We start from the raw sequence: 15767 nt of genomic DNA on the forward strand, positions 1-15767 counted from the left end.
GGCATGTGAAGAATCGAGTTCCACCTCCTTTGCTTTGCACTTAAGTAATGAGCATGGTGTCTGGTCATTAGACAGAAGTGAAATCGAATGCTGGAATGTGTGTATCGTGCCAGCTTCTCCGAGACGAGAGTGGGTGCATTTCACAGAGATGTGATCTGATGGTGCAGTCCTAGGCCAGACACCAGCAGTCTTTCCTTACAAGTATCTCCTTCAGAGAGAGGTTTAAAGTGTTCCAGGTGATCAGCTGTCAGACAGTATTGACACTGATCAGCTAAACTGCTTAAAAGATTACACAATAGAATAATGGACCGAGGGCTTTGATTCCTCCCAATTTCATTCAAAAAAAGGCAACGAGTAACTCTAATAATACTCTAATAGGAATATTTAAATGTAAATATACCTGATAATAATGCACTGGTTCTGTTTGGCATCCATCATTTTTGTGTAAGCAGCATTTCCTATAGCAAATAAATGCCTGAAAACGAAAAGTTTATTAAGTTAATAAAACCATGAATTTAGGTAATATACCCACTGCCTCTAAACAAAACTTTATAGAAAAATGAAAAACATGAAGTTCTCTGAGCTTACGGAGGATTTTCACCCAGGGCATGCCCTTTGTGTTGCAGCACCATGTCTGTTCCATAAATATTGTACATCTTGTAGGGATTCACAGCTACCAAAATACTTCCAATATATGTCTAGAATGAAAGCATACAAACACTATTAATATATCAACATAATCATACATTTAACCAATGTACAATAAAATAGTCTTACAAGAAGTATTATGTGAAAATTCTTAAAATTTTACTCACATAAATCAATTCTCGTTCAAACCTTTTCCTCAGGTTGAGTAAAACAGCTGCTTCATGAAGCTCCCTGGAAAAGTAAGTTTGGCCATATTCAAAATAGTGCATAGGCAGCTGAAAGAGCTCTTGACAAACAAACAAACAGACTCTAAAGTTGTAAATATAACAAAATTATTTTATTTCATCAGGTAAGGTAAGATCTGTGAGATTAAATAAATTCTTACTCCAGTTGTGTCATATCCTCAATCCCATCCTCCTCAGCTCGCTCTCGGTACAACATTGTTGGCAGACTTCGGATTGAGAACATCTACATACCCAGGTTAATACACATATATTGATGACACAAATAAAAGCAGTAGCCAGACATAACAAAAAAAATAATTAAAGTTTAAAAAATTACAATATCCATAAATGTCCAAAAACATCTGCTTTAACTCATTAAAAGTTTCATGAACTGAGTCAGCTGTGTGGGAACAGAAGAAGCACCAAACTTGGGAGTAAAGAACACTGAGTTAGCTAATATGGCTGCACATAGCATTCTGTGAATGTTACCTAACATTTACATAGTGACCTGTAAAGACATTTTGCTTCAAAATGTTATGAGTCTTCTTGCATAGCCCAGATCTAATAAGTTTCTGCCTCAAATCCAAATTCTTCAGTGATTAGATCTGGTCTTACAAGTCTATTTTTGTGGAAGTGGAAGTGCAAGTGCAGTACTGAGTGTTGGGTGCAAGCAAATTTTCTTACCATTTTTGCCCAGTTTTTACTTTGGTAACCAGAAATACTCTGTGCTGACACAAACTGTTTTTTCATGATCATATAGAACTAATGAAATACATCGATATCCTACAATGGGAGCAATACTTGCCATTATGAAAATAGGCTTGACCCTCTAAACCCTGCAGTTCTCCCTCAATTCCGCATTTTAGTCACATCAACAATGTGTGAATGTATAGGGCAAGAGATCTTGAGAGCACTACATTTAAAAGTGGAATCATGCAACGTACAGACTATTCAAGTGCCTTAGCAAAATTATTTTATCAATCAATTTTTTTTTTTAAAAGTTAATTTTCCTTCCTACAGTGGCTCAATCCAGACTGCTACTATGAAGCTCAAGAACATGTCAAAATTAAAAAGCAAATGTATTTTAACACTTAAATATTTGTTCCTCCACCACGGTGGTCAGGTTGTTGTAAACAAATCTCTCCACTCTGATGCGTCTTTGTCTGAGTCTCTGGGTTATAGGGGTTAGAGGCCGCAACTAAGTCTGCATCTATAAAGTCTTTACTAAAGGACACGCTAAGAGGGCTGTCGTGAACATGGTTTTGGGCATTAAAGTGAGACATGGGACGCCCTATGGCCTCATGGTCCTTGTGGGCATGTGAGTAAGGTGGGTACTTATGCTGTGCTGCCATGACATTCTAATCTAATTATTTTACAATTGCACGGTCTGAAAGCAGGCTAGAGTCTAAGCCACATTCTGTGTGACTGCTGTAATTTTACATGGACTTTTTTCTCTTGCACTATGGTAACAAAAATAGGACCCCATAACATTTTATCCGATCCTCTGTTTTAGTACAGAATTATTTTTTTCTTGATGATCTTACCTCTGCAAAACACTTTCTACTGTAATCACGCAACCCCCAACTGTGAGAATTGTTATGGACTGACCTACTGTGAAAACAATCTTATGGCATAAAGTATTTTAACAAATATACCAAATATACTAAAACATAGCAGTTAAAATCATGAAGGCACTGCAGAACTAATAGTGACTTATGTCCAAAATATTAGCTGTACCTTATCATACCAGTGCCCTTGAGGTTCACCCTCCCTGTCTGGTAACCACTCAGGCTCAGTACCATCAGCCTCTTGCCCAGGATACACAGGAATGACAAAATCCACCAATTCTTCATCCCTGTACATGGACCATTTTGTGAGGTTCTGCACAGTATGATGTGGAAGGACTCTTTCTGAAGACCAGACATCATCTGGCTCATGAAGATCTATTGTTTGGATTTGTGCCCAGTGTTCACCAGGTTGACCCTGAACCTGAGGTGTCACCACTGCATACCTTGGGTCCTCTGGAGAACTCCCGAAAGTTGTGGACAACTTAAAGGAGGCTTTATGTAAATTAGTATTCTTCAGTGCTTTTCCCAGAAATGGTGAAGAGGGTTGACCACTTTCAGCTGTTTTACCCCTAGCCATGATTGATCCATCTGGCAGTCTGTAGGAGGCCTTACGAAGATTTTGGTTCTGAAGTGCACTTGACAGCACTGAGGTTTGTTCTTTTTTGTTGGGGTTTTTGAACAGGCCTGAGGTATTGGGCAGTCGATAAGAAGCACTGCGAAGATTTGCATTTTGCAAAGCACTTGACAAATGGGATGTAATATTTTGTTCAGCTTCCTGTTCAGAGCTCTTGGTTAAAAGTGTTCCATCAGGAAGTCTGTAAGAAGCCATTCGGAGGCTTGTGTTCTGAAGAGCATTTGACAGAACAGGGGAGGGAGACAGTCCTGTCTTTTGATTTTGAGATAGGAGAGTTCCATCTGGGAGTCTGTAAGAAGCTTTACGAAGGTTGGGATTCTGCAGAGCATTTCCTAAGAAAGGTGAAAATGGTTTTGTTTCATTTACTTGTTCAGAGCTTCGTGACAAAACAGATCCTTCAGGGAGTCTGTAAGATGCTTTTCGAACATTGGCATTTTGAAGGGCATTGGATAACAGGGAAGGAGATGAAGCTGGCTGTTCCACTTCATTTCTAAGTTTGATTGTACCATCTGGCAACCTGTAAGCTGCTTTACGGAGACCTGGGTTTTGCAAAGCATTTGACAAAAGAGATGGGGTAGTGTTCTCCAATTCACTCCCTGAGCTTCTAGATATTATTGACCCATCAGGTAGTCGAAAAGAAGCACCCTGGATGTTTGGATTCTTCAATGCACTAGATAAAATAGAAGGTCCTTGTGCTTGACGAAAAGGTGTAGGACTTCTCTGTAAAGGAGAAGTATATGAGGCATTACGTAAATGAGGGTTCTGTAGTGCACTGGACAATAAAGATGGTGAAACTTGCACTGCTTGTTCATTAGGTTGTGTCACCATTGGAGTGTATACATTTCTTTGAAGTGGTGACGTATATGAGGCATTTCGCAGATGAGGATTCTGCAATGCACTTGCAAGAACTGAAGAAGACGGCATATTTCTCTGAGTGTCCTGCTGTGCTGTCATTGGATGTGGAGATGAAATTCTTTGTAAGGGTGAGCTGAATGAAGCATTGCGAAGATAAGGATTTTGTAGAGCATTACTCAACATTAGAGAGCTTTGATCAATAGTCTGAACGTGTGGTGGTGTCACTCCAGAATGGGGAGATACAGGTTGCTGCAGGGGTGAACTATATACAGCATTACGAAGCTGTGGGTTCTGCATTGCGTTCGTCAAAACTGGAGAAGAAGACTGAATTGCACCCTGATTGATCTGCGGCATGTGGAGTGGAGACTGAACAGACTTAAATCTCTGAAGAGGTGAATTATAAGAAGCAGTGGAGAGATTTGGATTCTGTAAAGCATTTGATAAGAGAGGAGAGGGACCTAGCTCAACTGTCTGACCAAAAGATGTCACCTCCTGAGGCTGAAGACCAGGTATAAATGGAGATCTGAGGGAGGAACGATTAATGGCTTGATTATGCAAAGCATTTGTTAATACAGGAGATGAGAGATTCCCAGGTGATGGAGAGTGTACCACTACTGGTGAGCCAGGTGTTGCTTGGCGGTGAGGTGAAGCTGCTCTCATTGGGAGGTGAGGTGTGCCTGGTCTTACTGGAAGCTGAGGCGATCCAGGTCTCATTGACAGCTGAGGTGAACTTGGTCTTGTTGATAGCTGAGGTGAAAGAGCTGGATTTGGTATATGCCTGAGGGAAGGTTGTGGTGATGGTGGTGCTGGCTGTTTTATTGAAAATTGTTGTGGGAAAGGTGCTTGGCTATTTATTGAAATGTGTTGTGGGAAAGGTGCTTGTCCATTCATTACAACAGGATGACTTGCCCCCCTTATTGACTGCCTCACTGGAACAGGATTTATTGGTACTCTTACAACAGGACGACCTCTCCCAACAGGTCTACGAAAACCTCTCTGTGCATTTGGAGTTCCTGGTGGGAAATATCTTTTTGAGTCTCTGAATCCTGTTACTCTAGAACCTTGTCTTGTTAACATAACAGGAGAGGTGGTTGTGCTTCGACTCACTGGTCCTGAACCCACTGTTCCATTATGAATGGAGGATCTGAATGGAGCGACATTCTGCATTAGGGGAGCATCTTGACGGCTTCTTCTTCGGAAAACTGGATTGACAGGGGACGGTTTAACAGTACCCATAGGTACTTTGTTTCGGCCAAAGCCTCTGAATCTGCGAGTGGATGAATGGCTTGGTAGATTTTGTGAGTCTTGCTGGATTCTACCAGAAAGTCTTGATGGGGTAGGGGACAGAGGTCGCTGAGATCTAGAAGCAGAAGGCGACAATGGTCTTGGAGATCCCGTTCTTTGGATGGGAGATGAGGCTCTGTGTGGAGGATAAGGAGAACTCTGAGGTCCTGTTTGAGGACCCATTCTTGGAGATAATGGAGGACTCCTTCTCCTTAAAGAAGGCTGAGGTGAACAAGCAACTGATCTTGTTGATATGAAAGAGTCATTCCTGTTTTTCCCACCAATTGGTCTGAAAGAACTTGGGGGAGGAGCTGAATGGATGCTTTGCCGCAGGTTGACTCTTGGAGATGATGGTGGACTTCTCCTTCTCATTGAGCCACGTGGTGAAGTTAGTGGACTTTCTCTTCCTATTGCATGAGGAGACTGTGCTCGAGACAAAAATGGTTTTCTTTGGGGGATGGGAGACTTTTCCATCAAAGTAGCAGAAGGAGATTGCCCTCGCCTCGAGAGTAGTGGGGAAGATGGGGGGCTAAATTTTCTCCTTTGAAGAGGAGAAAGTGGTTGCTGTGCATTATTATTGTACGAAGGTGGGCCAAACATTCTTCTTGGCTGCCTTGGTGAAAATCCTGGACCAATATCCTCTGGTTGAACATCAAATCTTTGGTAAGACAGAGGGCTAGTTCGACCTGGTGAAATATGGCCTTGTCTAATAGACAGCTGTGGTGAGGGAAGTGGACTTCGTCTCATTGGTGTTGCTTGCATAACCTCAGCTGGAAATTCAAGTCTCTGAAACATGGGATCTGAAGAGACAAAGTGAGGGGAAACTTGAACACCAAGGTTTGGGTCGAATCTCCTTGCAGACAGAACAGGGGATGGTGGTATTGAGAGTGGCATGTGTGGTCCAAAAGAGTGTCTACTTGGCGTGGGTGATGCTGGCACATTAAGGGGGAAGGGAGGCTTTGATTGAAGTACTGGAGATGAAGGCAGCTGAGGTGACTGGATGAAAATTGGACTACCAGTTTGTACTGCAGGAAATGGTGCTGGTGCTTGGTGGATAAACATAGGAGTTGCTGTGTGGGACAGTGGTCCTTGCACAGTTACAGTCTGTGGAGTATGCTGAGTAAATCCCATAGTTTGAGGAAAAGTTGGCTGAATTTCATGTTGCATGTCTGTCATCAGTTCAAAATCATTTAGGGCAATATGAGGAGATGGTGGATTTGTAATTTCAAGTTTGTCTTTCCCAAACAATTTAATCTGTGGTCTCGGGACCCGGAATGGATCTTCAGTTAGTGTGCTTTCCATTGCTAGATGTGCATATTCATTCCCATAAAGTTCTGAAGGCTCAGTTTGTTCCATTATGTCCTCCATTACATACACATTTGGCTGGGTACCACCCAAAAGTGGATCAAGGTAAACTGATGTGGCATCTCCACTGTAGCTGTATAAATTTTGACTGTATGGATTTGGGTAACCAGAGTACATCATATAGGCATCTTGCAACCCTTCTGGATGACCATAAAACCCTTGTTGATTGCCATAATAATCAATCTCTTCTGGGTAAAAACCATAGTTGTAGTGTTCTGTATTCCCATAGTACCAATGTTCATCTTCAATTGGATAACCAAATTCATCATAATATTCTGCACCATAATCAAAGTAACCATATTCATCCATTCCCTGCTGTCTGTAATCATAGTAGTACATTCCATCGTCATAATAGTCATATGGTTGTCTTTCATCATATTCATCATAGTAGTCCTCATCATAATAGTCAAATTCATCTTTGTAAAGGGGATCATAGTAATTATTCTCCTCACCATAGAAGGCATATTCATCTTCAGGGTAATCATAATACTCTTCATCATAGTCATACTGGTGTGGCCCTCTGAAATGTCCATGACCATATCCATCATAATCCCTGCCCAAATATCGCCCTCTTGGGTTATTCCTTCCATAGCTTCTCTGTTCATAATCATCCTCCTCATAGCTAAACTCCTCATCATATTCATATCCTCCATTTTGATAGCCATTGCATCTTTCCATGTCTGACCTGCGATAACGAACAGAACGACCAAGCCTTCCCCGAGATGTTTTGGATGTTAAAAATTTACGAGTCAGCCAATTAGTTGCACCTGAAATTTTACCTAGAATCCATCCTTTATTCTTGAATTTTGCCACGCCAGTATTCTTTTTACCAAAAAATCCTTTGAATTTGCCCCCTAAACCAGAGGTTGCAGCAGCAGTTTTTCCTGTTTTCCCACCAATATTGAGCAATAAAACAGATTTTCCACCTTCTTCTTTCTTCTCATTTTTATTTTTTCCACCACCTAAAAAACCTGACATGAATTTAGATGTATTCTTTAGATCTTCTGCTTTAGGCTTACCAAACCCTGCAAACAACTTAGATGGGCTTTGTAATGCCTTGGGTGTAGTATCTTTTTTCTTCTTTGACAGTCGCATGAAAAGTCTAGATGTACTTTTTAGACCTCTTTTAGGTTGTTTTGGGGCTGGCACCGAAAAAGGTGAAGATTTTCCAGCCAGACCACCGAGAACCTGTGATGCCCCTTTAATGTTAATGTCTTTCATTTTACCCAGTTGTATTTGAGGCTTTTTCTCTTCAGGTTTAAATCCTGCCACAACTTTGGATGCAGCCTTAATGTTGGCACGCTTACCAGTTTTTGGATCAACCCCTTCTTCCACTGCTTGGCCGCGCCTTGGCTTTGCTGCAGCCTTCACTGCCATAGCCTTAGAAGCTCCTTTGAGTGCAGCTTTTCCTTTCCCTCTCCCTTTACCTCCTTCATCCTCACTTAGCAGCTCTTCTTCATCTACTGTCTCACTGTCTTCAAGTTCACTCTGTAAGTGCTCTGCATCTGAGCCCTCTTCAGATTCACTGGTAACAGCTTGCTTGCCTTTGCCCTTTCCTTTCTTAGGGTCCTCCTTTCCTTTGCCTTTTGCAGGCTGCTCTTTGGCCCCTTTTCCCCCTTTCTTCTCATTTTTTCCTCCTTTTGTATCCTCTTTTGGTTCCTCTGCCTTCCCTTTGTCACCCTTCTTAGCTGCTGCTTTATCACCTTTCTTTGGTGGCATTTTATACCTTCATAAAATTCATGCTAGTCTATATCAGAAATCTCAGAAATGACTGGTCAGTGACAACATACTCATACATTAGCTAAATATTTCATTTGGAGTACAGATCCACAACTGTGCAAAATGAATTTTTATCATCTCGCACAAGAGAAGTGTGCCATTTATCTATTCTACTGCATCTTTCCTGATTACAATTCCAAATACGAAGAATATTTCCTTCATGAAAAATAGTCGTTTAGAACTCTACCTTCCATTGTTATATTCTTCATGTAAGAAATGTCCAATAGATTCTCTCCCTTGGCTCTTGAGTTGATTTTGGCATAAGATTTCCCAGAGACAAGAGACTCTTTGTAATCTACGTCAGGTATCCATAAATGTCAGCATCCCTTTTGTCATGTGCTGCAGCCCTTTGCCTTTTGTCTAAGCAAAAATGCTCCGGTTACGTATTTGTCCTCAGTGACTCTCAGACACTGTCCTTGCAAAAGTCTGGAAGCATGTGTCTGAAAGTATGCGAGAGCTCCCTGTTATAGTTGCAAAGGGCACCTTAAATGTATCGACTACACTGACTTAGAGTAACATTATCTCTTTGGCTCATTCCTGTATAAATTATGCAAGTTGGCTGAGCTGTTACTAAACTGTCTGAGAAACATTTCCAAAGAGAAGAAAAAAGTCTGTTGGAATCTAAAGAGGAATTTGATGTTCAGCGGAGAAGGTAAGTTAAAAACGGTTTTCAGAAGTACTTCTGTATGTATGTTTGATGTGTTTCTTGCACACAGAATCCTGTTTTTTATGTTTTTCCCTGTTTTTGTGTTTTGCATTGCAACATTGATATATTGGAATATCACAAAAGTCATTGATCAAAACCTTTACATATGCCTACAGTTTTAAATTATGCTGTATTAATGCTGTAAAATACTTTAATAAGAACCAAAGCACAGCTGAAAATCTTTATGTATTAGAGAAACTTTGGCAAATTTGGAAATTTGAAAATGGCAATTATATTAGAACTGTCAGTGGTAATGATGATCAATATATGAACATGACATGAACATTTAAACATATAGTTCGCTCTGCAGAATTATAATAAAACTTAACTTTACTGTGTAATATAATTAGAAAAGGTGCCTGTGCTATTGATTTTATACATTAAGTTGACATTAAAATATTTTTGAAAAAAAATTGTTTTCCATTGTTGCACTCTAGCTGAAATGGTTATTTTTATATGTTCAGTTGTGGGATTCATGTTAACGTATTGATGACTTGTTAATATTCCACGAGTTCATGACGCTGGCAGGTATCAATTCTTAATGGGTTGTTTCTATTGAGTTTACTAAGAAATTATGAAATATTCATTGGAAAAGTTCTAAATATATCTACTGTAAAGTCATTCTTTGTTGAAGTGAAAATTTGTTGCCAGATGTTGGAACAATACTGCAACAATTAACTCCAACTAACACTGCTAGGAGTGCAAAAAAACAAACTTTCTTTAGTAGATTAATGTTTCAATCTAAAAATTATTAATGTACATTATCTATTATTATGATGATCTACCACTAGGTGTAGTGTAATCCAATGAAAATGTACATGATATGAATTATGTACAAGTTTTTATAAGCCTATAGGCCTGTAAACAAATATATGAACTCCTTTCATTTCCACCATAGGAAGACTCTAAGCTAGATTTTCAGATACAGTGTATTTGAATTACTTTAATTGCGCATATCAGTTCAGCTACAGATGATTGTGCTATTTTGCAGGTAAGTGGAAGTTACAATTTGTTAGCAGCAACTAAAATTAAAAAACTACAATGCATGACATGCACTGCTCAGATCATTTAAAAGTTCTGATAAAAAAATCATCTAAAGCAGTCCTGATGAGACAGTATTGTACACTGCAAACCCTAAATGAACTTAGCTTAAATCTAGACCTTGCTATTCACCCAGGCCAACTGCTGTGTAGGGTTTCAGTCAAGTGGCACAGGGGAGCTCCGTCTTAAATTTCAAGGTGTCCACGTAACAGTGAGGACGTGTGCTTTTTTTAAAACCAAACATTTGTAATACATTATGTAATACGTGTAATACATTATGTAAACCATAATATGGAGAGTTTCATTCCTATCCATTTGTAACAAATCTGGATAAAACAAGTTTTAAAAAGAATAACAGATAATAGTTACAATAATAAGTATAATGTAACATACATTCTTATTTCTCTAATAAAGGTGTTACTGGTCATAATATAGCATGGATATTACTTTTATGTGAAATGCCCATCTTCAACAACATACATTGTGGAAAAAAGGTTTATAATGCATTATAAAACTAATCGCTTCACTTATTTGCTAGTTAGTTTTCAATAGTTGATGATTACTAATAAAATAACAGTATTAATTGTTGGTACATATATGTGGAGATTATGTTATATGAAAACTTCTGTTGCATTGTTCATATTATGAAGCACTGTATGTCTTTAACCCATTGTAATACATTGTGCTGGTTTAAAACATTTGCAATACTGTAACATCCATTTATCCACAGTGCAAATGCTATCAAATGCTCATATTATGCTAAATGATTCCAATTCCCACCCTTAAAGGTGTACTAACACAGTTTCCCCACAGCCTAATAGAGTTGCTCTGCTAGAAAGCAATAGAAGCAAATGGCACATAAAAGCTTTTTCTTCCACTGCAAAACTAAAGAACAAACTTGATTGACTACATTTAGGGTAGTTCAGGGGAAACTGTGTACATTTATTTCCAGTGAAGTTTTAAATTTAGCCATTCTTTATAAATAGCACCAGGATTTTACAAAGCAATATTATGATAACATTTGCTTTCTTTACCGTATATTTCTATCTTTTTACCTATTTTCTCTTTGAGGAATCACTTTCCAGAGCAAAATTAAATAGACTTCCCTACTGTGCGTGGAGCCATTACAGGTTTTCAGTCACAAAAGCAAATACAAACACAATTTAGATGTAAAATGTTTTAAATGTGTATATTGATGTCACAGCAGGTTAATTCAATTACCATTACATATCCATATTCATTGTCTTTGTATTCTGTAACAACAAAACAAATTCTCAAATGAAACCATAGAAACCACAGCGCTCAACTCTGATATGAATCTCGTCCAGCTCTTGCTAAAGGCTTACCTTAGATGATCATCAATATTTAATCGCGTCTAAAGTTCAATTTCTCTCAGAGAACTCCACAAAGCACGGCTACAGCACCTGTTAATGAACTAGGCCTATGGCTAAAGCTGGAGGAATATTCACACAAGGTAGGTCCCTGCACTGTCCACCCACAATGATTTGTCTAGGAAAATATATTAGACCATTACTCTTTCTTTGTTAATGAACGAGATGATTCATTGTGTGGGTCAGAAAACCCTCTGCCTACACACTTACATTCACCTTCCCTGAATGCAGGAGTATCAAAAGCCTGAGTAAAGCTTTTATAAAAAGCCTGGGTAGAATAATGCTTGCTTTACAATGCTTGCAGATTTTATTATTGATTTACACAATTCATCTACAGAAAGCACAGAGTTATATAATGCTTCTAAGTAGTCACAGGCAAAGCAAGCATCCATTATAAACAAACAGGCTCAGATTGAGTTTCTAAACAAATGATTCGCATCCTTATTTTTGAAGCAATTTATGTCCGTCTACCTACAAACCACGTCATCAGTTCTATTGTTGGCTAATGGCTGATTGGAGAACATGACAATCTGTACCCAATTACCTTTCATCATTCTCACATTGAAAAGAGGACTAGACTACAGGTGGCTAGAACAGTAAAGAGAGATACGAGGCAGTTTCAGTTGGTTCCTGTGAGACAGAGACCCTCTGAAATGATTTTCCAAGTTATCAATTGTTTGTTAGACAACAGTAAGTATGAAGACACCTCTTATGTAGGCATCAGCCGTGATCTGAACATACAGTGCCCCCAGAAAGTATTTGGACAACCACTGTTAATGTGTAGGTTATTTCTTAGATGTTTACCAAAATAATATCATGAAAAAAAAACACTTTTAGCACCTCATTAAACGAACATTAGGTGCTTTGTGTGGAGATTGGCTGGAGGTGGATGCCAACCAGACTGCACTAAGAGTACTGCAAAGCACAGAGGAGGAAACGTCAAAGTCTGGGAAGTTTTTCTTACAGTGGTGTCGGTGAACTTTTCTTGATGGGATCATGAACTCAGACGCGTACAAAAGACATCCCAGATACAGACCAGCAAAAGTCTACAAAGATACTGCTCAAACGGTAACTTTTGAAAAAATACTAGTACATTCTTGGTCTGTTTAAAATAAATGCCTTTACTTTTTTGTTTTTATTTTTTCTAACAGAATGAGCTTCTCACATTTTTAAGCACACAAGTTTCCAAATGCTTTTTGAGGCCACTGTATATTGCGTCTGTCAGTAAATTGTTCATTTAACTATAAAGCTTGCCTTCAGCAGAGGAACATCTATTTTGCAGCAGGTGGCAGCAAAGCTCCTTAAATTGCAATACTGTACAGGCTGGCTACTATGACTGCAGTGTGTATGAGATTTCAACAACATAGCATAATGAATTAATCAGCTAAAATAAAGACAGTAGAGACTGTAAAGTTAATGTATCATCAAATGATACCTTCAGTTTATAATGCATTATATAAACTGCACTTAAAATGCACCAAAGGCACTTTTTAATACTGTGGCCTTCTTTGAGAATCATAAAATATGGGAAATGATGAGTTTTAGCATAATGTTTTTGTTTTTGTTGATGGCTGCTTCCAAATGCAGACCTTTCTTTATATGTTAAACCATATTTATCTTGCCCCTAAGATAGATTTAAGCTTTAGAAATTGAGAAATGTCAAGTATACTGAATTAAACCATATACTGACATGTGCTATAATCTACTATAACCACTATGTGATATGTTACTGAAAGATCCAGACCTACAGTCTAGAAAGTCATAAAATGATATGAAAAATGTTATGAATTTCAAAATGTGTTTTTAGTAAATATTTTTTTTAAAAAGCACACACACACACACAATGTTGTATGATATATATATACATATATATATATATATATATATATATATATATATATATATATATATATATATATATATATATATATCAGAGGTGGACGAAGTACACAAATCATGTACTTGAGTTAAAGTAGAGATACCCAAGGTAAAATATTACTCCAGTAAAAGTAGAAGTCCTTACTCTAGACCTCAACTTGAGTAAAAGTACAAAAGTATTTAGCTTCAAATGTACTTAAGTATAAAGTAAAAGTACTAAAAGAGTAATTCTGGCTCTGATGTCCTGTTATCATTTTTATAACAAGACTCGCTTCATGAACTCATTTCAGGTGAAAATCCTCCAGTGTCTCTCTTGGTAAACCAGTCTTTTAATAGAACGTCATTAATTAGTGACGCTGACGTCTATTAAAATGATCATAAGCACAAAACACTGAAGGTAAACAGTTTCCATCAGGGAGAACTGAGTGGCTCTGAAATCACTTTTACAAACAAGCAAAGTTTCAGTTTAAGATTAAATTAGTAAATTAGTTCCAAGTTGAATAAAAACTGGCTTTAAACTCAGGATCACAAATACATTTTCCTTTACTGTGTTGATCTGTAGGCCTCTATTCATAAACATAAACTAACCCAAACTAATTTACTATAAAATGAAAGTGTTTGTATAAATTCAGAAAAAAAGAAACACGCCAGTCTTGACTGCATATGTGTACATATTTCTATATTGTGGTCTTTTTACAGGTTAGGTTAGTTCTATCATTGGTGCTCTTGCTTTGCACTTCTTTTGTTTTGAAATGTTACGTTTTTATACACACAGAAACCAAAAGGAATGACAGATTTCTTAAAATGTAGTGGAGTAAAAAGTAAGATATTTGACTTCGAAATGTAGTGGAGTGAAAGTAAAATATATATATATATATATATATATATATATATATATATATATATATATATATATATATAAATAAAAGAATATTTAAAAAACCATATAAGCTATGGTGGACATCCTGGCCTTCAATCATATATCACATGTTAGGGTGTGTCATTCGCAACAGGACTTCTGCCTTTTCAGGAACCACATTTTATGGGAGCAAGAGAGGTAAGTAGTTGAAAAATATGCAATTATGATATTCATGGTGTAACAGAAATTAAAGGATGATCACAAGCCTCTTCGGGTTAGAAGCAACATGTAAGCTGAGCAGTTAAATCCATTATAGTGATATTACTGTATCTATGTTTTTCTTTTTGGCCTTTATTTTTTTGTACCGCAAGTATTTTTAGTATTACTCTTACTGCTAAATGGACGACTGAAAAGTCCATGCAGGCATTTAAGCGCGGGATCTGAGCTTTATTTCCTAATTTATTAGAAAATGATACACAATTGTATATTTAAAAATTAAAACATTAAAAAAATTAATTCCCTTTCCATTCATACATAAAATTCACCCCTATCACGAAACAGATTGCTGCTAAATGGCACTCAGAGTTGTACTGACTGGGCGCCCTGGATTTACTTTGAGCAGTACATTGAAGATCAGGACTTTGAAGGATGATGATGAGGTTTTTGAAGTCGTTGCTGATGTTGCAGGGATGTTTTGGTGTGGTACAGTACATGAAACAACAATAAAAATGACATCAACATAATAACCATCCAACGTCCTGTTGTCCACTATAAAGGACATTCCATAAAAAACAAAAAGTTTTTGTTTTTGAAAAAACAATCACTCTAACATTTTTTTTTCCAGCCAATAGACTTATTTTATCCTAATATTATTCAAATTCTCAACCTTCAATTTTTCTGGGATTCAGGAGGACACACAGCCAATAATATTGCAATGGTTGCAAATATTTAAAATGAAATAAATACAGTTTCACAGAGCCATTGAAATGGGGAAAACTGAACGACTTTGCGTTCCCTCGCAAAAGTTTTCCGATCCATTTGCGAGGGAACACATTGTCATACTTTTAATCATATTTATATAATTCCAACAGAAATATGTTCAAAATCAAAATGTCTTGTTTTCAGATTTTTCCTGCTGTAGCGTTTAGCTGAAGCTACGGAGGCCTCGCTACAGCTCACACCCACATATCCCGCCATATGGCTCCAGCGTCAGGTAGCTATCAGGTTCGAGCCAGCAGTTACAGGAACGAGCCCCCTTACCTTCACTGCTTCTCACACAAAGAACTTTGGGAGTGGAAGCTCCTCAGGTTATTCCAAAACAAAGTCTCTCCATTTCGCTCATCATTCAGAGACTGTACGGCTTTAACCTAATTCCACAGGACCTCATGAGGCCTTCAGCACCACAGTGGGTCGGCCAGAGTTTTGATAACGCCCCATGCCGCACTTGCCCGCTGTGTAGTACAGCCCGAGTGTCTCCACATGCATTTTTAATGGTTTCTATTATTCTGGTTTTCGCTGCTGAATAGAAGCAGCAG

The 15767-nt window shown here is 38.1% G+C and overlaps 1 protein-coding gene across 1 annotated transcript in view; it reads right to left on the reverse strand.

Annotated features, from left to right (window-relative positions):
• Positions 1 to 15583, reverse strand: part of myo15aa (myosin XVAa) — a 52180-nt gene extending 36597 nt beyond the window's left edge. The window contains exons 1-5 of the mRNA XM_037535531.1: positions 15493 to 15583; positions 1034 to 1116; positions 816 to 879; positions 589 to 698; positions 401 to 475 (exon numbers count right to left, since the gene is read on the reverse strand). Of these exons, the coding sequence (XP_037391428.1) occupies positions 401 to 475; positions 589 to 698; positions 816 to 879; positions 1034 to 1116 (332 nt within the window). The 5' untranslated portion in view covers positions 15493 to 15583. The remainder of the gene's footprint in view (positions 1 to 400; positions 476 to 588; positions 699 to 815; positions 880 to 1033; positions 1117 to 15492) is intronic.
• Between the last annotated feature and the right edge of the window lie 184 nt (positions 15584 to 15767).

This window comes from Pygocentrus nattereri, chromosome 27 (assembly GCF_015220715.1).
Source record: "Pygocentrus nattereri isolate fPygNat1 chromosome 27, fPygNat1.pri, whole genome shotgun sequence".
Taxonomy (NCBI): Eukaryota; Metazoa; Chordata; class Actinopteri; order Characiformes; family Serrasalmidae; genus Pygocentrus; species Pygocentrus nattereri.